At 38.9% G+C, this 23,711-nt stretch overlaps 1 protein-coding gene across 1 annotated transcript; it reads left to right on the forward strand.

Moving 5' to 3' along the window:
- Window positions 1–319: 319 nt before the first annotated feature.
- On the forward strand, window positions 320–23,022 carry LOC308097443 (macrophage colony-stimulating factor 1-like; the record flags this gene model as incomplete). Its single annotated transcript, XM_080445201.1, has 7 exons — window positions 320–361; window positions 10,341–10,460; window positions 11,386–11,448; window positions 11,978–12,148; window positions 15,562–15,856; window positions 19,746–19,882; window positions 22,999–23,022. The coding sequence occupies 7 exons, from the start codon at window positions 320–322 to the stop codon at window positions 23,020–23,022; spliced, it is 852 nt and encodes a 283-aa protein (XP_080301327.1).
- Window positions 23,023–23,711: the final 689 nt, after the last annotated feature.

A 23,711-nucleotide genomic window follows, 5' to 3' on the forward strand; every position in this document is an offset into this window, starting at 1 on the left:
CAACAGCCAATTTGTCACTAGGCTAATACATCTTCATGTTTCAAAGTCTTATTGCTGAGCATACAATGCTGGTGGTGGGAGGTTTTAGAAGGAAGAGTGGGGGGGCACACCCCTTCCTCTCCCTGTGTGAACTCAGCCCCATGCAGACCAGGAGAGCTCCAGCTCCAGGAACCACACACCATTCAGAGAAGTGTCAGCTCTGCTCTGCTTTAATCCACTTTCTGAGGGACTGAGAGGGGATCTAAAGAGGAGGATCTGCCCCTGCTTCAATGTGTGTGACTGAGGACTCTGCTCTTTTCCATCGCCAAACGTCTACCAGATGACCGTCCTCGTTCCAACCCTGATCCACAGCAAAACTAAGGTACTCTCTCTCTCTCTAGCAGTTTAATTAAATCTATATTAAATTATTAAGCATCTAAAGGTAGGGCAAGTGATATTTTTGATATTTGTTATAACAAAACGTTTTGTGTTAATGGTTAAAGGGCAAGACCACTTTGGTAGAGGTTTGGGTTGTGTAGTTACCTTGCCATGATGTAACTCCAAAGGTGGACAAGAAATGAAAAATAATTGCTCCAGTAATTAGAAATTGATAATTCAAAATATGCTCCTCATTGACTTACATTGTACACTGAAACAGCTCTCAAAGTCACTCTTTTAGCCCGTAAACGAACACAAACAAAGCTGATTCAGACAATATAGAACATCACCAAACCCAGTACTGTTTATTTTTTTAATAAAAATGTCAACTTCCTGATGATTTTACTATTTGAAGATCCGGATCCGCCGATCCAGTCCGGGTTTTCTTTCAAATAAAAATGGCAAAATCAACAGTAAGTTAACATTTTTATCAAAAAAACAAACAGTACTGGGTTTGATGATGTTCTATATTGTCTGAATCAACTTTGTTTACGTTCGTTTACATGCTAAAAGAGCGACTTTGAGAGCTGTTTTACTGTACAATGTAAGTCAATGGGGAGCATATTTTGAATGATCAATTTCTAATCAATGGAGCAATTATTTTTTATTTCTTGTCCACCTTTGGAGTTACATCATGGCGAGGTAACTACACAACCCAGACCTCTACCAAAGTGGTCTTGCCCTTTAAAGCACTAATTGTCTGATAGTAATCATTGCTATAGAATGTTTATTCAGTAGCAGGAGTCACTTCAGCTCTACCTGAAAATACATTTTCAGGAGGGTGACAACATTTCAGCCAATCAGAAGAGAGAACCCATTTATCATCTTCAATTGCTTTGTGTTCTAGTTCCAATGTCTTTGTGTCATCACTTCCAATTTCATTTGTTTAATCTGTATCCTGACTGAGTTCTCTATCCTGATTGGATAAACTTGGTATCCTGACCTGAAAATGCATTTTCTGTTTAATAAAAAGAAGGAGAGACATGGAGACTCCTGTTACTGAACAAACACTCTATATAGTAATGTGTATCAGAATATAGAGCTATTTAACACTTATTTTAAGAAAGAAAATCACTTACCTTAATGGTCCGTTATTGACTGTATTTTTTTTCCTCCACCATTTTCTTTCTGTTTAACTGTTTTAGAATCAGAATCAACTTTATTATCACATCACAGGTTTAAAGGTGAAAAGAATCAGGAAAAAATATTTTGTGTGGAGGGAGAGCAAGGAGAAAACACAGTAACGAACCCTGCAATACAAAAGAAAAATCTAAGACATGTATGTTTATGCATAGAGCATAAAAAGGTGGCAGGTATGTGCATTAGGTTATACTGTTAAGCTGCAAAAAGATGCATGCATGTAACATGAGGTTAGACGTATAAGGTGCATGTGCACCTTGCGTGCATATTTTAAGAGTATTTTGTGCACCTTACAGTACGTGCACAAAACATGTCGCTGCTGTCGGGCAGAAACCTCTAAACCTCCACATTCTATTTGGGTTTTTTCGTAAATTAACGCCAAAAGTAGCAGATCTACAAGCTCGAAACGCGGCGCGAAGCGACGCGTTTCGAGCTTGTAGATCTGCTACTTTTGATGCTTTTGAATTTGAATCCTGAAAAGTTACAGTTTTGGACATATGAGGTTTCCACCAGACAGAGACGATATGTTTTATTGTAAGTGTTTGAAAATGAGGGCTCACCCTCATTGTGTGGTTGATGGTGATTTTCTGGCCATACATTATGGTGTGTGTTGGCTTGTAGTCAGGGGATATTAAAAAAATCTTGGAATAAATTCCTTACCAAAAAAAATCTTCACCAATGTGTTTGTAAAGGTGTCTAGTAACACATCTCACAAAGACTGAAATGCAGTTTCCCCTAGGAGAATTTGTGACAGCTCCTGAAAGTTGGGGTACCCACCATAACCTTATGCAGGGGGGAAAAAATCTAAATTTAGTTCTGTTTTAAGTAGCATGTGGGGGGGCAAAATCGAATTTTAATTCTGAATCCATTGCAAGCATTTGTTTTGCACCAAAACCACTCCTTGGGTTAAAAACGGCCATAGCCATCCTTTTCCAGGTATACTTTTTGTGTAAAAAGCCCATTGAGATTGGGCTGTTTTTAGCCCAAGGAGTGGTTTTGGTGCAAAACAAATGCTTGCAATGGATTCAGAATCATAAAAACACCCTAGTTTGCCCCCCCACATGCTACTTAAAACAGAACTAAATTTTGATTTTTTTTTTCCCTGCATAAGGTTATGGTGGGTACCTCAACTTTCAGTAGCTGTCAAACATTCCCCTAGGGAAACTGCATTTCAGTCTTTGTGAGATGTGTTACTAGACACCTTTACAAACACATTGGTGAAGATTTTTTTGGTAAGGAATTTATTCCAAGATTGGACATTTTTCTGCTAATATCCCCTGACTATTGTGCACAACGTACCGTTTTGTCGTTTGTTTGCGTTGTTGTTGTTGTTGTTGCTGTTGTTGATGATGACCTATAGTGCACAAGGAAAGCATGGATAACTTAGACAGAGGTTAAACGTGGCAATACGTGACTTTTGCATCTGGTGCTATTTTTGCATTTTGTGCATGGTACTGTAGCACCACAGGCAGTATTAGATTAACCCAATTATGCTTCATGATCAGTTCAACAGATGTCCTGTATTAGAGGCACTGGGGAGATGAGTGCCTCTAACTAGAGGCACTCGCTTGTTGGGGAGAAACCTCTCATCTCCATATTTTTACTTTTCGTGTTTTTTTCGTAAATGAATGCTCTACTTGATCATACTACAGCGTCACACAAAAGCATCAAAGGTAGCAGATCTACAAGCCAGTTTTGAGCTTGTAGATCTGATACTTTTGCAGTTTTTGAATTTGAATCCTGAAAATAAGTTTTTTTTCCCCACACGACAGAGACAATATTGAAAAAGTGCAAAGTCACTTTTGACTTAAATACAACTTAAATACCATCCTGTAGAACAAAAAGAAAAAAAGATTTAAACGTTTTAAACTTTTAAGATGTAGGCCTGCATTTCAAGTTATGCACGGAATACGTCAGTAAAATCTTTGCACCTACAGATATAGCCAATACCAGGGGTCAGGGGTCTTCAACGTTTTTCAGTCCAAGGACCTCTTAGCTGAGAGAGAGATGAAGCAGGGACCCCCACTGTTAAAAATACATCCATTGATGTGCTAACTTGGACACATCATCAGTGTTGTTACCTGGAGTCACTGGGTGATTCGGGTCTTGCAACAGACTCCTCCAGGCGACCCGACCGAGGCTGATCAGACCCCGGCCTGTGTACAAGTGGCTTGCTACTACACAGGCCGGGGTCTGTTGTATAGGCTACGTGGTAATCCCAGCCATCTGCGTAGATAGCTGCTCACCCTTCGGATCAAATCCTTGCACCACAGTCATCGGGACCTCATAGATGAGCAGAGGAATAAAAACAATTTAATAATAATAGATGAGCAGAGGCCAGAGGATTCTAGGATTCCATGCTGGTAGATCCAGCATGGAATCGTCCACTACATATTGTATAAAATTGTGTTACAGATTAAACTTTTTCATAGACTTCATAGCTAGCTTTAAAGACTTGTTTGACAGCACTGTCATCAGTGTTGTGTCAATTAATGTTTTTTATGAATTTCAGCCATTTAACCACCTGTCCTAAACCCTCAATAGTTACGAGGCGTTGTGAGCTTGTAGATCGGCTGTTTTTGGTTAATGTTCCCCTCAGAATAGGGAAGCTAGGGTTCAAGTGATTCATGTAAAAAATAAAAGAAGTTCCTATCCTACCACACCAAAGTCCCTGCGCCAAAGTTTAAATGCTGTAGGGCTGAAGTGGTTAATGTATGTTTTGTAATAATAATAAAAATCAACAAAGTAACTACTGTAGTAATTTAAGTTTCCAAAATATTGTAGTGGAGTAAAAAGTAGGAATATTTGCCTGTAGAGTAGAAGTAAAAGTATTGAAATAATCCAGTAAAAAGTACCTTAAAATGGTACATCATTATGTACTATACCATTTTAAGGTACTTTTTACTTTAGTGGATTATTAAAGTACAGTGCTTGAGTAAATGTACTTCGTTACTTTACACCACTGTCCTCCATTGAGAACTTTTGGCACTGGTGTCACGTAGGATACTTACTAGTCTGGGAGGCTTCGGCTCAAAGCCTGAACAACAGGGGCGCGGCCACTGAGTTCTGATTCAAATCAACAGCCAATGAAGAAAAGGGGGCGGGATCCACATGCAGTGGGTGTTACATGTAAATAGGAGCGACGGGAAGCAATTTCCCCTTGAGAAATTGCGGCCGCCATTGTTGTGTACTGCTGTTTGCCTCTCGTCGGACTTTTTAGACGAGTTGCACAGCTCTCAGACCGGTAAGAGGCGTGTCCGCTCAGATTCTGAGCGTAAGTTACATCCCGCCCACAAATACCAGGGCTCTGGCCCAGAAGTTCCTCGCCGCTCCCGTTTGTATGCGAGGCGAAAAACTTCTGGGAACTCAGATTAGATACTTACTGGTTGGCAAGTAGCTCTCCCTGAAACTCAAAATCCCAGCAGTTGTAGGCTAATTTGTATCGCTTTGTGTTTAGCTACTAGGCTACTCACTCAATAATGAATTGCTGCAGCATGAATTCAGTATCCACAAGTTTCCCAAGGAGCTTACTGGGGAAAAGGGAGTGTGTCAATGATGCCCACATTCCTGTTGTCAGTCATTCAATTCATTTGAGGGATCAACAATAATGTTCATAACAGAAACCAGAAAGGCAGTTTAGTCTGCCTACTTCCTCTATAAGATCTCCCCCCACACAGCTGATTCTAATCACTTAACAAGCACCATGTAATCCCCATGCAGAGATCCATATGATATCCACTTGAAAGTGTTGGTAGAGTCAGTTATAATATATCGGTTGTCACAAAATATCTACTACACGATTCACATGGACAACATTATATGTGACGGGCCAGAGTGAATTCACAGCAGTTCTAAATAGGCCTGTAAACTTCGCTCATTATACAGTGTATTAACCCTAGGCTAGCCCCCAGCCATGCACCTGATTCAGATGCTATCAATGCATTGAATGGGACATAAAGATGGTCTGATCCAATATGTGTTTGGTGCTGCAGTCAAACACGTCGTGCACTGAAAATGTCTGTGTGAATCTCGTGTGAAGATTTTTTTTTAAATATATTTCACTAAATACACTTTTTTTGCCAGAACTTTCAAATGGATATGAAACTACACGACATGAGCTAATTACCCCAAGTCACAGCAATTAATTATTGGGTGAGTAGCGTACAGTAGCCATACACACAGAGCACAGAGAGAGAGAGAGAGAAAGAGAGATTTTCTCCATCACTGAAAACAACAGTGCATAAAATGACCGCTATATGTACTATAGGGCTAGGCAAATGCCTGAAGTTCTGTCAGTACAGTACATCTACTGTATAGTGTGATATTTTCATTTTTATCAGACCCTTCCTAAGTTCCTATAGACCCCTTAACAGACCACGTCACACTGATAAGAACCAGTATGCGCGCAACCAGTATATATGCACGCAATGAAACCCATTCTGTCAGGTCTCGCTAGGACGCGCCTCACTAGCCAACACACAAGAGGGGGTTGGGTTGTGCTGAAACCAGCGCACCCCAAAACAACAGGTTGGGAATTGATTGTGTGAAACAATCACCTGTGCGTCCAGTCTCAATGTTGGTAAACAAATAATTGGTCTATATAAATCTATTGTAAATCCAAACTCAATTTTACCCAAGACACCCGTCCTTGCTTCTGGTGACTGATATTGTTGTCCTTATAATGCGTGAGGGGGCCGTGTTTTTTCAATTACTTTTTACATTTTTTTTAAATTATTGTTTGGGAAAAAAAAAAAAAAAAAAATACGATTAAAAAAAATAATGAATGAATGAAAAAAGTAAAAATGGATTTTGAAGTTACAATGGGTTTGTTGGAAGTGGGCGTGTCTGATAAAATGAAATATCTAAATACTGAATCAAGCAACTTAAAAACAGTCTGGGGTGAAACACAGATGCCTGAGTAGATGATAAAATGACCCTAAACATGTTTGAAAGTGAAATATCCCTTTAAATGAATAGCATCGATTGCCTGCTACTTCTAGTATGCCAGTGGTTGCTGGATGGCTATATTTAGTGTATGTAGAAAATGTAAATGTAAATGTCTCTGTCCTCTATGACTTTAACTCATACAATAGTTGTCCATGGTTTCACTGTGATGTCTCTGGGATGTTTTAGAATGTTAACTGGTACAACATCCAAAAGATGGTGAAGATTACATTTCCTGTCAAATCTACGTAGATCTAAGTGAGTTAGTTGTCAACTTGGTTGCTGACAAAACGTGTTGATTTGATGTATTTGACATTTACATTTGATGTCCATCAAATACAGAGTGTGTAATTAAGAATCAGAATCATCTTCATTGCCTAATCACATAATTATAGGTGTGAAGAAGTTGGTGAAATTCTTTGTTGCGCAAAGCTCCCATCGTTTTAGTTGTTTTTAGGGTTAGGGTAAGAAAAAGAAGAGGAGAGCGAGGAGAGAAAGAAAGAAAAACAGAGAAACCTTGAAAACCCCACCCTGACAAGCACTTGGAATTGTTGAGTCATTCAATTGTCTTTGACTTGGTTCCTCAGATAAATATTGTGAAAATAGCCGATCTACAAGCAATGCGGGCGTTGTGAACTTGTAGATCGGCTATTTTCACAGTTCTTGCCTCTTTCTTATATTATTTGGCCAGTCTTTATAGTATAGTATAGGTTTGTTTGTATTACTTTTGATGCACAGATGCAGTAATGGTCTTTTTTTTTTTTTTTTTAGGTATTAGGTATCAAAAGTCCTTAAATTGTCACTTTACTGTCATCTGGGGTGATCCTGGGGGTCCCGACCCACAGATTGACAACCACTGATATAAAGTGCAGACAGTAATTGTCAACGTACTTGTCAGGTTCAACCACCTAGTCCACAAGGTGCAACTTTCACAGGTAAAATCCACATGGTAGATTAACAGGAAAAGTACATTGCAATACTAGGAGATGGAGCTCAACTAGGTACTAGGAGATGGAGATCAACTTAGATCAACTAGTAGATGGAGATCACGTGCAGCTCATGTAGGGGTAATTTAGCATTGAGCAGCAGCAGCAGCAGATTACACCTGTAGTTTGATATCATTGCCACAGTGAGGCGCTGGCACTGATGAACACTTCATAATGGACAACTGTCAGTGCAGATAAGGGCCTACTCGGTTTCCTCTTCCAGTTAAATTATTAAAGGTGTTCTAAGTGACATTTCTTGTAAAAAAATAAGTTCAATAGTTTCAACACTACTCATGGCTATAGTGTGTTCCATCCAGCTCAGAAAATACATTTTCAGGCCAGGATACCAATTTTATAGAACAATAAAACCTTTGTTTTAACCACGACTTTAAAGCACCTTTATGCTGAGACAAGCATGTCCATACCTCATCTTTATAGTTCCTTACTGCCTTCTGTCTTGGCTTTAACCTAACAGTAAAAATGTACGTTGTACGCTATGCGAATTCAAAAACATCAGAGCTTTTGCTTTTGCACTCTTGCTGTGAGCACTGAGCAGAGCTAGAGTGCGTCACCGATCAATTACCTCCTCACTCCGTGAAACTAGCGGTCCTCCGTGAAACTAGCGGTTTACTACTGAGGATACAGACTTGGATTATCAGTGGTGTAAAGTAACTAAGTACATGTACTCAAGAAAGTAAAATCTTTAGGTACTTTTTTACTTTACTGGAGTATTTCCAATTTTCAATTATTTTACTTCTACTCCACTACCTCTCAGAGGCAAATATTGTACATTAACTATTTTTGAAGACTTTAGTTATTAGTTACTTTGTAGATTTGAATTATTATTACAAAACGTACATTAACCACTTCAGCCCTATATCCATTTCGGCCATTTGAAAATAGCCGATCTACAAGCTGCTATTTTCAAAAGATTTTGATACATTTGATATATGTGTGAAACTAGACATTCTGGATGATGAGTACTTTTACTTTTGGTACTATAAGTATATTTTGATGCCAATACCTTTGTACTTTTTTTCAAGAACATTCGATTACCGGACTTTTACTTACAGAGTGTAACAGAGTGTTTCTACATTGCAGTATTGTTACTTTTACTTAATTAAAGAAATTGAGTAATCTTTCCACCACTGTGGATTATAATGTGGGAGGTGTGTTGGAGTAGTTTATACTGTAAGTGGATTTGTGATATAGTTTTGCTGTTAATCATTGGACCCCAGTTTTCCTCAGCTCGAGTTTAGGGCCTATTTGATTTGTATCTGGATTCTTTCATTCACCGTGAAGGAATGCAACAAAAACAAAAGGCTTCACGCAGTGCGTAATTGACAGGAAATAAAGTCCTTTTGGAGGTTGAACTATTGCTTTCACATCTTGTGAGAGTAGAACTTTCTGGTTCCTGCTGCTTTAATGCTTTACTGTAAAATGGTTCCTTCTGAAACGCCTCGTTCCATTTGGGATTGTTTCATGGATAATCACAGAAGCCGTGCAAGTTGCTGCACGTGAGCAAAAAGTGGGATAAGTAGGCCTACTCACATTTCTTACTTAAGTAAAAGTATCAAAACTGCAATGTATAAATATACTTAATATACTAATATAGTATAAATATACTTAAAGGACGACTTCACCGCTTTTCAACCTATCTTCATATAATTGGTCCTCCCTAATACTCATGATAAAATGGTAAAAAAAAAATCTACTCAGTCTGTGTCTCAGAGGAGGGCTGTGGACAGTTCGGAGTCCCGTCTACCAGTGACATCATCAATGGGGAATCCAAGCTAATAGAAACTGCAGGCTTTCTATTCCTGGAAAGTTGCAATGCAATAAAAGAAGCCATTGTTCTCGTGTTAATAAAAATCTAAATAAAAAATGTGAAATCTTGTTGGAAAAAAAGATCATGCCTAACGATGATGTCACTGGTAGACAGGTTTCTGGACTGTCCACAGCCCTACTACGAGACACAGACCAAGTAGAATTTTTTTTTACCATTTTATCATGAGTATTAGTGAGGACCAATTATATGAAGATAGGTTCAAAAGCGGTGAAGTCGTCCTTTAAAGGTATATAAACTCTTTAATAAACAGAAAATACATTTTCCGGTAGGTGTCAAAATCTCAGCCAATCAGGAGAAAGTACCCATTTTTAAGCTTCATTTTTATAGTGTTCCAGTTCCAATTTTGCCTGCTCATTTCTTAGTGTCATCACTTCCAATTTCACTTGTTTAATCTATATCCTGATTGAGTTCTCTATCCTGATTGGATAAAATTGGAAATTAAACTGAAACTGAAAAGAAAATGCATTTTCTGTTTTATAAAGAGCTGGAGAGACAAGGAGACTCCTTTTACTGAACAAACACTCTATAGCAATGAGTACTATCATAGAGCTATTTAACACTTATTTTAACCAAAGAAAATCACTTACCCTACCTTTAAAGTACCAAAAGTAGAAAGAACTCATGATGGAGAACGTCCAATTTCACAAGTTTGCAAATGTGTAAAATGTTTAAAAATCTTTTGAAAATTGCAGATCTACAAGCTCATAATGCGTCGCATCACGACGCATTGTGAGCTTGTAGATCGGCTATTTTCAAAAGGCCGAAATGTAGTTTATTTTAATGTTTTGTAATAATAATCAAAATCTACAAAGTAACTAGTAACTGGTTTTCAAATAATCGTAGTGGAGTAAAAAGTACAATATTTGCCTCTGAGATGTAGTGGAGTAGAAGTTAAAGTATTGAAAATTGGAAATTCAAAAACACCTCAAAATTGTACTTAAGCACAGTAGGCTACTCAGTTACTTTACACAACTGGGTTGTGCATGTTCTGTCTGATGTTGCAGGTACAGTGTCTGTGTGTGCTGGTGTTCCTGAGCGTCCCTCTGACCATCATGGGGGACACTGTCTCTGGTCCATGTAGACACTCCATCACCAGGGAACATCTGCTGACACTCAAACACCTAGTAAGTCATCACAGCAGCAAAGCTCCCTGGATGATACCAAACCCGATCACCGGATGATACCAAACCCGATAGGGTGATAACCTCGTTTGGTATCATGCAGTGAGCTTTAGAGGGGGTAAAAGCCCTATTATATGCCAATGGGACTTGTATTACAGTGGGGCCCTCGTGTCATTTAGAAATGTCTATTGATATTGCGTGCCGCATTCGCACGGGATGAACACAGGGTTCTACTCACATTTACTGGCATTATATTATCCCCCTGGATATGACTAAAAAAGGACATTTATCTTGAGCCCTTTTAACGAGAGAAACATTATCCTCAGACTGCCTGTCATCCGTCTCATCATCGTTTGAGATCTAAGATTTGAAGTTTGCTCTTCTCGGTGAATGGGTCCACAGTCACACACAGAAAATGTACTTTCAGTTTGGGATACCGGTTTCATCCAATCAGGAGAGAGAACACATAAAGACCCACAAAGATCATTTATCCAATCTCATTATCTAATTTCCAATTTTGTCTGCTGTGTGTGCGTGTGCGTGTGTGTGTCATCAGTTCCAATTGGATTCTCTCTTCTGATTGGATAAAATTGGTATCCCAGCCTGAAAATGTATTTTAAGTTTACTAAAGCTGCTGGGGGAGAGAGGAGAGAGCCCTCTTACTGAACAAACACATTATTGTTGAACAAACTATGATCGCTATTGGAACACTTATGTTAACCATACAAAAACCACCACTTACACCACCTTTAACTGTTTACATGGACACTAGACAAAGTTTAGATGAACTTGCTACTGTAGCCTTTTGTATTTGTCATAAAGACCTCTTATACAAAATTAATTGTCAAATATATGAAAGAACCAAATGGGTTCGCTTGCATTTAAAAAAAACTCCATGTTCTTAAGGTGTCACATGTCATTCACACAGATGGATAACCAGCTGAGAAATGGATGTACAATAAACTACACATTCATAGAGCGCAGAGGTTTGGTAAGGTCAACTTTTACTCTGGCTGCAGAACCCCATCTGAAAACATGTTGTGCCAGGGACCCCCATACAAGATTTGTGTTGTTAAAGATGTTTTATTACTTAAGTACACTTTTGTGGAGTTTTTGCTTTACTGGAATATTTCCCATTGTCAATACTTTGTCTTTTACTCCATTACATCGCAGAGGCAAACATTGTACTCTTACTTAGTTACTAGTTACTTTGCAGATTGTTATTATTACAAAACATGCATGAACCACTTCAACCCTATATACATTTTGGCCATTTGAAATAGCGATCTACAAGCTCATAATGCGTCTCGATGCGACACATTGTGAGCTTGTAGATCTGCTATTTTCAAAAGATTGATTTTGCATAATGAGTACTTTTACTTTTGGTACTTCAAGTATATTTTGACGCCAATACTTTTGCACTTTTATTCGAGTACATTTTTATTACCGGACTGCAGTATTGATACTTTTACTTAAGTAAAAAGTACTTTTCCACCAATGTTTTCCTAATCTTTTCACAGAGTAAATGCTGCTTTGTGAAAGCGGCGTTGCCCTGGATACTGGAGCTGCTCAGCGCACACTTCAGATACAGCAGAGGATCCATCAACCACAGCCACGTCCTCACCCTGAGAACCCTCATCCTCAACCTCTACTCCCAGAGATGTGTGCCTCAGATCGATGAGGAGGTGGAGGTCTGTCTGTCTGTCTGTCTATCTCTGTGTGTGTGTGTGTGTGTGTGTGTGTGTGTGTGTGTGTGTGTGTGTGTGTGTGTGTGTGTGTGTGTGTGTGTGTGTGTGTGTGTGTACGCAGTGGTGGAAGAAGTAGTCCGATATTTTACTTAAAGGAGAAGTTCACCCAAAAAATTACTTATTTTCTATCAATTACACACCCCATGAAGCCTTGATTTCATGGATTTATTTTTGTTTTTGTGGCATTCCTAAGACATTAATTTGATGACCGTGTGTATTTCCGGTAGGAGACACAAATAATCTACTTTGCGTCTCCTACCGGATACATTAGCCGGTAGGAGACGGGAATCAAATTATTAGCTTAAGAATGCAACAAAAACAAAAAAGAATCCATTGATTCAAGGCTTCATAGGGTGTGCAATTGATAGAAAATAAGTAATATTTTGGGTGAACTCCTCCTTTAAGTAAAAGTAGCAATACCACAATATAAAAATACTCTGTTACAAGTAAAAGGCCTGTGTTCAAAATGTTACTTGAGTAAAAGTACAAAAGTATTGGCATCAAAATATACTTAAAGTACCAAAAGTAAAAGTACTAAAATGTTGGAAAATAGCCGATCTACAAGCTCACAACGCGTCGCGATGCGACGTGTTGTGAGCTTGTAGATCGGCTATTTTCAAATAGCCTAGGTATAAAATAGGGCTGAAGTGGTTAATGTATGTTTTTGTTTTACAACATAATAATGTATATATGCGAAGTAACTAAAGGTTTCAAATAATTGTGGTGGAGTAAAAGTACAATATTTGCCTCTGAGATGTAGTGGAGTATAAGTAAAAATTTTAAATACTCCAGTAAAGTAAAAAATACCTCAAAATTGTACTTAGTCACTTTACACCACTGTGTGTGTGTGTGTGTGTGTGTGTGTGTGTGTGTGTGTGTGTGTGTGTGTGTGTGTGTGTGTGTGTGTGTGTGTGTGTGTGTGTGTGTGTGTGTGTGTGTGTGTTTTCCTGGTCCTCACAATAAAGATAATTGTTTTAAAGAGCTGGAGAGACATGGAGACTCCTGTTACTGAACAAACACTCTATAGCAATGATTACTATCAGAATATAGAGCTATTTAACACTGTTACTGAACAAACACTCTATAGCAATGATTACTATCAGAATATAGAGCTATTTAACACTGTTACTGAACAAACACTCTATAGTAATGAGTACTTTAAGAATATAGAGCTATTTAAAGGAGGAGTTCCACCCAAAAAAAGACTTATTTTCTATCAATTGCACACCCCATGAAGCCTTGAATTCATGGATTTATTTTTGTGGCATTCCTAAGCCAATAATTTGATGACCGGGTGTGTATCCGGTAGGAGACACAAATGATCTACTTTGTGTCTCCTACCGGATACATTAGCCGGTAGGAGACGGGAATCAAATTATTGGCTTAGGAATGCCTCAAAAACAAAAATAAATCCATGGATTCATGGGGTGTGCAATTGATAGAAAATAAGTATTTTTTGGGGTGAACTCCTCCTTTAACACTTATTTTAACCAAAGAAAAACATTTACCCTACCTTTAAAGACCCACTCCACCCAAAATCCTGTTTTTGTGCCCCCAGACCCCACCTTGAGAACCACTGGCCTAGGGTGCCAGTACACCCAGAAACGTCACTGCAGAGAACCATTAAAAAAAATGTCTTCCATGCCAATGAATGACCTGATTTTGCTTAACAGGATGCTTTGAAAATTCAAAGCCATCATTTCGATTTAGAAAGTGAAGTAGAAAAAAGTTTAGAGATGGTCATGGAAATAATAACAAGACTTGACTTTTAAAGCAAATTTTGAAAATGGGTTACAAATTGCTCCATCTACGCTTTCCCTCTCAGCTTTCCTACTTAATATCTTAAGTAGGAAATAAAATAAAATAATGTTCAAAGGGATGAGGACTAACCACTCTCCCTCTTTAAAAACACAGCATGTGTTCTGCATCGTGTCCACTGGACTAGTATGCATTAGTATTTTATTTATGGTAATATCATTGACCACTCATTTTGTATGTCCTTGGCAAAAATATAGTTTGAGGAAAATGTCCATCACAAGCCCCAGGGGTTGATGACCCCTAAATAAAACACAAACAGCAGTGGTTTCTTGCACTCTGCATATATCTCTAAACTGAAGTATTTTACGACCAAAATCTGGTGATCAGATGAGAACTCATTGGAAACGGCTTGGACTCTGTCTGGGCACATTTGGCATGAGGCGATTCACACAATCAAAGACAAGCCTGATGAACACCCATTGTTTGGCTGATCCACGTTGGTCTGTTGTCCAATCAGAGGCAGAGTAATATGCACAATTACCAAGTGTTTATGCTGGTCTTTGATTGTGTTACAATGTCAGTGAGTGCTCATCTGAAAACCAGATTTTTGTCGTAAACAACTCAAATGCAGGTCAATTTAGTCTGCAGTCATCAAATTATTGGCTTAGAAGAAGAAAAAAAATCCATGAATTCAAGGCTTCATGGGATGTGTAATTGATAGAAAATAACTATTTTTTTGGGTGAACTACTCCTTTAAGCTAAGACTAAAAGGCAGATATACAGAGTACAAGGGACCACCAGGGTGTTCAGGGTTAAAGCGGCACTATGTAACTTTTCTCATCTACCCCAGATTTGAACCCGGTTTCCTACGCAGGTGCTGAAACGTTTACCATTGAGCTAATAGAGCCGGCCTGCTTGCTCAGGGGATAAATTAAATCTTGACCATCAGGTCAAACTTTGTGTCAGATCCCGTGTCTGGGTGAGACATGACCTTTGACACGATCTAAATGTCTCAATAGAAGAGCAGGGAGACAAAATACAACCACCCCAATTGTATAAGTTATATTGTATTAACATACTCTAACATACAGATTGGACAAAATTAAATTTTATTCATAAAAAAAAGTAACATAGTGCAGCTTTAAGCTTCGAAAACACAGTAACCACACAAAACCACGAGTGGTTGAGTGGATCTTTATAATTTTCCCAACACCAAAAGAGAAAATGAAAGCTGTTTTAGTGTTGGTTAGCAATATTAGCTTACCTGTTGTAGTGATGCTCATGCGGCAGTGGCTCAGGGGTAGAGTGGCTGGATGGGAACCGCAGGGTTCCCAGTTCGATCCCGGGCTCCCCCAGAGTTAGTGTCGAAGTGTCCTTGAGCAAGACGCTGAACCCCAAATTGCTCCAGATGAGCAGGTTGGTGCCTTGCATGGTTTCCTCCGCCATCGGTGTATGAATGTGTGTGTGTGTGTGTGTGAATGTGTGAATGTAATGCACAATCTATGTAAAGCGCTTTGGATAAAAGCGCTATATCAATACACCATTTAATGCATTATTATTATGTTAATAGAACTTATAACAATTCTCTCCTGCCTCAGGATAAACCAGAGCATTTGGAGAGGCCCTTCACAGGCTCTCCCTCAGAGGCCCTGCAGATGGCGCTGGAGGTGCTGTCTTCATACTGGGAGCTGGTGGCTTCTGCTGATGCTCCTGTGAACTGGAACTGTCAGAGAGAATATACACAAGTGTCTGCTGTCACCACAGAAACATCCTCCTACACCACAAGCCTACCGATTGAACACCACACCACAAGCCTACCGAAGGAACAACACACCACAAGCCTACCGAAGGAACAACACACCACAAGCCTACCTACACAACACTTTATGACAGGTGGGCTGCTGGTTTTCTGGGGCCAGTTGCACCACCTCACACTAAGTTCAAACTTAGCCTAGTTATAGCTTAATCCAGTCAATCTGGGGACGCATCTCTGTAACTTTAGATTTATTTGGCTATTCAAAAATAGCAGATCTGCAAGCTCATAGCGCTATGAACTTGTAGATCTGCTATTTTTAGAAAAATCGTGAAAATGTGTGAAAATCTTCAAATATATATATTTAAAAATATATATATATATATTTAAAGATTTGCACAGATTTTCACATTAAAAAAAATAGCAGATCTACAAGCTCATAGATCCGAGTGCCGCGCTATGAGCTTGTTTTAAAGCCATTTAAGCTTTTTTAAAGCCATTTAAGCTATAACTAGGCTAAGTTTGAACTTAGTGTGAGGTGGTGCAACTGGCCCCTGGGGGGGATTGATTGACCCGTGTGTGATGGTGTAAAGTAACTAAGTACATTTACTCAAGTACTGTGCTTAAGTGTAATTTTGAGGTATTTTTTGTTTGTACTTTACTGGAGTGTTTCCAATTTTCAGTACTTTTACTTCTCCTCCACTACATCTCAGAGGGAAATATTGTACTTTTCAGAATCAGAATCAGGTTTATAGTCACATCACAGGTTTACAAGGTAAAAACTTTTACTACTATTATTTGAAAACGTTAGTTAGTTACTTTGTAGATTTTGATTATTACAAAACATACATTAACCACTTCAGCCCTACACATACATTTCGGCCATTTAAAAATAGCCGATCTACAAGCTCACAAAATATGTCGCAATGTGAAGCATTGTGAGCTTGTAGAGCTGCTATTTTCAAAATATTTTTATACATTTTTACATTTGAAACGTTGTGAATGGGACATTCTGTATAATGAATACTTAATACCTTTGGTACTTAAGTACATTTTGATACCAATACTTTTGTACTTTTACTCAAGTAAATTTTAAAAGAATTCCAGACTTTTACATGTAACAGAGTATTTCTACATTGCAGTGTTGATACTTTTACTTTATTTAGTAAGACATGAGAAACAGTAGCCTACATGGAAGCAGGCTACAATTCACAATACAACTCATGAAAACACTGAGCTTGGTCTGGCAAGCTTTCGTCACCTGGCTGTCTGTCTAGCAGTCAATGTTATTTCGCCCGCACACACACACAATCATTTGCAACATAGTTGCAAGAATAGCAATAGCACGATAACACAATGATGACTATGAACCAGCAACAGATCCACGTACCCAAATCCGTTGGTGGGTGCTTTTCCCAAGCTGAAATATGCTTAAACTGCAAGGCTGCATCATGGCTGTGTTGTTCAACACTAACACCGCTTAACGTCGGGAAAGTTATACGACTCACCCGCCCAGGTGGTGTCAATAATACTAATCACAACAAAATTTAGAATCACAGCGCTGCCTGTTTCGGATTCCGCACGTTAAAGTATATAAATTAATTTGTTCGTCTATTTATTAACTGCTACTACTGTAGTCTTACCCTGCGGTACGTGAAAACTCCTGTTACAGTCATGGATTAACTTCAACCTGGTGTTTGCACTTTTTCCATTTACTGTACAGTCCGACGTTCAGATTTCAAATATAAAGTGTTTACCCCATGGCCAAGGATGTTCAATTATGCACAGGCCTCTCAGAAGTACCTGCATATTCCGTATTGTTCAATGAAAAGCATTTTAATCCGATCGGTGGCCATTTTCTCATAGAGTTATAATGTACAAGTAAGACGCGTGAACGCGGTAAGCGAACGCAAAAAAAGAAAAAAAATAATGAAAAAAAATATTTAAAAAAAAGTAACCAATAATTTTTTTTTTTTTTTTTTTTTTTAAATCTGCGTTAAAAGGAGCATCTTAGAAAAATACAAATTCACAAAAAAAAAACTTGGAATGTTTTTGAACAATTCAACAAAGTGTTTGAAGTGCCTGTTTCACCCACTTCCGGGGGGCGGAGCCAAAATCCGAGCCCGAAGTATTTGTTCGTAGACCCCCACTTAGGGGGGGTAGAAAAAGTTTCGGAGCGATTCGGGCACTTTTCATTTAACATGGGGTTTCAATGGGGAGTTTTTAGGAGCCTTCTCCGGGGCGTGGCTTCCGGGGGAAGGGGCGGGCTTAAACGCAACCTTGACAGGTGTGTTCAGTTTTCAAAGACCTTTCATTTGATGTATGGTACGTCTAAATTGGACATTTACTTATCTCAGAGGAGCTGCAGGCAGGCAGTGCACACAGAGACACAGAGACACAGACAGAGATATGATGCACACAGAGACACAGAGACACAGAGACACAACCCAAGCAGGGTTACATAGTAAGCTCCACTTGGTCGGAGGCGCCTCCTCCCGCGTTCGCAATCAGAGTTCATTACACCTCCCAACCGATAGGGTTACGCAGTTGAAAGCATATGGAGAAAATGGCCACCGATCGGATTAAAATGCTTGTTATTGAACAATACAGATGATACGGGTACTTCTGAGATCCCGTACATACATTTTACATCCGTGGCCATGAGGTAAGCACTTTATGTTTGAAATATAAACGTTTATGTAGATGTACCGGCCGTAAATGGAAAAAGTGCAAACACCAGGTTGAAGTTCATCCATGAGGGTCGTGACAGTCGACCGTTGTGTATCCATGGCTATTACTCCCTCTAAAATTTCCCGTGTTTTTAGTTTATTGAAATAATGTCATGCACATTTGTACAGTGCATAGCCTACTGCAGGCCTTGTTGACTAGATTTATAAGAGATTTTGAAGCTCTTGCTCCTGAAATGATCGATTATTTATAAGGGGAAAAGCCGTCATTTAACTAGGCCTGGGTGTGACTAACTTCGCATCACCAGTTACAGAGTGGAATGGGTGGGGCCTAGCGAAAGGTCCATTGAGTCTTGTGTCTAGGTGAGACATGACCTTTGACACGATCTGAATGTGTCAATAGAAGAGTGGGGAGACAAAATACAACCACCCCAAACGTATAAGTTATATTGTATTAACATACTCTAACATACAGATTAGACAAAACATAGTGAGGCTTTAACAATTCCTATATTTTACAAAGTCTATATAATTCTGTCCTTCATTGTAATTTCTGATGAACACAGAGCCCTCTTGGTTACTTGAGGGGGTTCCGAATGGACCCTTGAAGGTCTGTAACTCTAATGGATTGTACAGATGGATTCCATTTGTACACTCTCAGAGTTATGGTGGTCCTTGACAAGACATTAAAAAGTTGAATAACTTCCGGTATTGTATAGGCTAATTGTACAGCAGACATGAAGTCCACATACCAGCTCTGACAGCGTGATAAACTGGTCCCAGAAATGGTTCCAAAAGTGATGGAACCGATACCGGTTCCTCAATGTTGGATCCGGTTCTAGATCCCAACCCTAGTCTGAAGATGTGGTTAAGACAGCTGTCTTCTCTTTATGTCTCTTCCACAGACAGTCTTTTCTTCAGGTCTCTTCAACTAATCTGAAGATCTGGTTAAGACTAGCCTGGCATGGCCAGACTAATATCACTGTGTAGATATTAGTCTGGAATCGCTGTGTGGAACCTGCATTTCCAAGGGGCAAATTAAAAAAATGCCTCTGGTGATAAACCCGCCCCATATTTGCATACTGGGCCGTGATTGGTCCCTCACTACTTCGGAGGGAGTGAAATCCAATCACAACTGAGCGGTGCCAGACCAATTCTGTGGAGGGCTTTTTTTTTTGCAATGGCAGATTTGTCTGGTTTCCAGGCTAGGTTAAGACGGCTGTCTTTTCTTCATGTCTCTGTCTTTTCTTCATGTCTCTGTCTTTTCTTCATGTCCCTGTCTTTTCTTCATGTCTCTGTCTTTTCTTCATGTCTCTGTCTTTTCTTCATGTCTCTTCCACAGACAGAGCTGTGAGGAGCTCAGTGTCAGTCTCTCAGATGAGTCCACAGACACATCTGTACAAATGTGGCTTCATCATCGCTTCTATCTGTGGAGGATTGATGTTCATGCTCACCCTCTACTGTGTCATCCTGCAAAAGGTACAGCAATTAAATATGTTTGTCCAATTTACTCAGGAATAACTCACTCACATCATGCAGTAGGTTCTGTCATTTGTATCAAACTCCTCTGTGTAAGGGCCACTGATCTCTCAGAGGAACCATAGGGGTCTACTTTTACACTCTTGTTCAACTTGCTGAGCACTTCAACTCACTGTGACTGCAGCAGGAGTTATGTTTACATACTGTAACTTGTATCTGTTGTGGGAAAACTGATTCTGGTATGGGATTATGGCAATGAGATTATAGCCTATTTTCTTTAGAAAAAAAGAACAATCATTGAATTATTTCTGTCCATCGGAGATATTAGCCTTCTGGGATTAAGGCAGAGCTACTGTACTCTGCTACAAGTGCTACGGAAAACTATGTTTTGCTGTGCATCCGAAACACCCACTAATCTACAAACCTTTATGTACTGTAGATTATAAAGAAACACAGAAGTGGTGAACCAGTGATGTGAGTAACCAGCCTGTCTGTCAGTAAATCATCATATCTTCAATATACTCAGTTGTGTATATGTTCTGTACATAATAATTCATGAATCATATTTTATCTTCCAAGGCATTAAAGGATCAGATGACAGCCGGAACAGAGAATATTATGAACTGCAATTTGACTTTCTTCTATCTGATATCCTATATCTCTGCTGTCCAGCAGAAACCAGCTAACTTCAAAATGTTAAATTTTCAGGAAATGACAAAAACAAAACAAAAAGTGGAGGTAGGAGGCTTTTTCATCATTGATAAGAACAGCTGAATGGAACTCCAAGCTCACAATGAGGTTGGAGGTCAAAAGGGGGTGGAGCTTGGAGTCAGCAAAACCAGCTAACTCCACCCCCTTTGATGGACTTAGCTGGTTTAGCAGAAATTTTGAGGATCCAATGGAGTTAGCTGGTTTTGTCAGAAGCGCTTCTTAATACTTTTCATTGGCTCAATATTTTTTTAATCAACACACAGACGGAAAGGGCACTTTCGGTCAGTAGCACTGATTTATGGGAAAAAAATGCAAAAGTGGAAAAATGGAGATGGCTGGTTGGCTGGTTGGCTGGGACAGCAATGATATGTTTATTAATTATTAATTGAAGTATTACCAGTGTTTTCATATCAATCTCATGTGTGTAATTAAGACGCACTCACAGGCAAAATGATTCTAATTACAAAGGTGATTCATCTGTGATGATTGCCAAAGAGTATATTATGTTACAATATTTCTGCTATGTATATTATGTTTATGGTATATATATACTATCTTTTCAAAGTTCACTAAAGGTTTTATTTTTCAACAGCTATGTCTATATTGAGTCATTAATGTCTCCCTCCACCATCATGTCACCCATAACTTTAAACACAAGTTTATTATATAATAGTTGCACTTTAATTATTCTATTACTATCATTGATAAATAAAACTAACCATATTTGTAATCAAAAACAGGTATGAGCAGGTTGGTGCCTTGCATGATTTTCCTGTGTGAATGTAATGCACATTGTGAAGCTATAATGCACCATTTACCATTCATAGTGCCAACAAGAGCAGATCTACAAGCTCATAAAAATGTTGCATTAAGCTCAAGTCTTCATGGTTTCTACTCTAAAACAACACAGTATCGTTGGTGCCACACACAGCGTTGTTACGCCTGAATCTTCAGTTTGGCGCCAACACATAAAATGTGTTTTAAAAAAAACATTAACTGTAGGGTGGGTTCCTATTGACCAGGCACAGTGTCCTGGCAAAGAAACAGGGAAAACAGCCCAGATAACAATTACATCCAGTGCTTTACTGAAATAATGGATTTACAAGAAATCAGGGGTGTAAAGTAAATGTAAAGTACATTTACTCAAGTACTGTACTTAAGTACAATTGTGAGGGATTTTTTTCAATTTTCAGTACTTTTACTTCTACTCCACTACATCTCAGAGGCAAATATTGTATTTTTACTCCAGTACAATTATTTTACAACTTTAGTTAATTTGTAGATTTTGATTAATATTACAAATCAAACATTAAACACTTCAGCACTATAAGCATTTCGGCCATTTGAAAATAGCCGATCTACAAGCTCACAGTGCGTCGCATTGTGAGCTTGTAGATCTGCTATTTTCAAAGGATTTTTATACATTTGAAAACGTGTGAAATGGGACATTCTGCATAATGAGTACTTTCTACTTTTGGTACTTTTACTCAAGTCAATTTTGAATTCTAGACTTTTACTTGTAACAGAGTATTTCTACATTGCCGTATTGAAACGCATTCGTACAAAATGTGAGTACTTTTTCCACCACTGCAGGAAAGTGACTTTAAAAGCACAACACTGTGAAATATATGATCTCTGGCTACATCTACACTTCAATTCAGCACAGACCAGCGTTCAAAGCTCCAAACTGAGGATGGAAGGTGTGGGGATGGAGAGAGACCATCTGGAAGTCTGGACGGTGTCGGTCCCTTATTGGAATCATTGATTCGACTGTTTAATGCCCTCGGACTGGTTCCTGTTAAATTGTGTGAAGGAATGTGTGTTTCAAAAGCTTTGGGTAAATATCTTACAATGTGAGATAACCTACTAATGAAATGTGTCTCTAGTCCAGTGGTGGAAAAAGTACTCAGAATTTGTTTTACTTAAGTATAAGTATCAATACTGCAAAGTAGAAATACTCTGTTGCAAGTAAAAATCCTGAATTCAAAAATTACTTGAGTAAAATTACAAAAGTATTGGTATCAAAAGTAAACGTACACGTTATGCAGAATGTCCCATTTCACAAGTTCAATACATATACAAATATTTTGAAAATAGCAGATCTACAAGATTTAACTGTTAAAGCCTCAATCTGCAATTTATTCAACTGGAAGAACAGCAAGAAGATTTAAAGATTTAAATGAACGATAATACCTAAACATTATAATTCCACATGATGTTGATCCCCTTCTCCTATTCGCTCATAATAGGACATGACTTATGTGTAGGCAGAAGAATAGGAAGCCAAACACTTTGATGGGTGCATGTTATAGCATGGCATGAAGCCAAGTATTCCTCATGCCAAGCCGGGTATTAGAACATAAGGAAAGTTAATTCAATGCGGTGCCTTTCCCTTTCCGCTGCAGATTACAGGCAGCTGTTGGAGATGAAAGGGCAAGTCATTGCCCAGGAACAGTTTAGAATCACCCAGAGGGAGCCAGGCCTCCTGTTAAGAGCACTGGTTCCTTCCCGGTGGTAAAGTAACTAAGTACATTTACTCAAGTACTGTACTCGAGTACAAGTTTGAGAAACGTTTACTTTACTGGAGTATCTCCAATTTTCAGTACTTTTACTGCAACCCCACTACACCTCAGAGGCAAATATTATACTTTTACTAATTATTTGAAAACTTTAGTTACTAATTACTAGATTGTATAAATAAATAGCCAATGTACAAGCTCGCAATGCGACGCATTCGGAGCTTGTAGATCTGCTATTTAAAAATAATAAAAAAAACACAATAGGCTCGTATTCGGGGGAGGGAAGACGGGCGGGGAGGGTGATATTGGTCACTGTACGTACTCTTACGGGCTGGGGGCGGAGACTGTCAGCAGGGAGTGTAGGGCGGGAGGAGTAGGACGAAGGCCCTATATCCTCCTGGTGGAGGCTCCTCACTGGCAGGTGAGTCTGTACACCACAGAAATGTGTGTGGGGAGGAATCAATTGGCATAACGACTAAATTGGGGAGAAAAAAAGGTAAAAAAAGAATTGTTCACTCTAAATTTAGAAAAGAGAAGAAAAGAAAATCCTTGTTATATAGAGTGTTTGTTCAGTAACAGGGGTCTCCCTGTCTCTCCAG

The sequence above is a fragment of the Gymnoscopelus braueri genome (genome assembly GCF_963280865.1).
Source record: "Gymnoscopelus braueri genome assembly, chromosome: 12".
In the NCBI taxonomy this organism is placed as follows: domain Eukaryota; kingdom Metazoa; phylum Chordata; class Actinopteri; order Myctophiformes; family Myctophidae; genus Gymnoscopelus; species Gymnoscopelus braueri.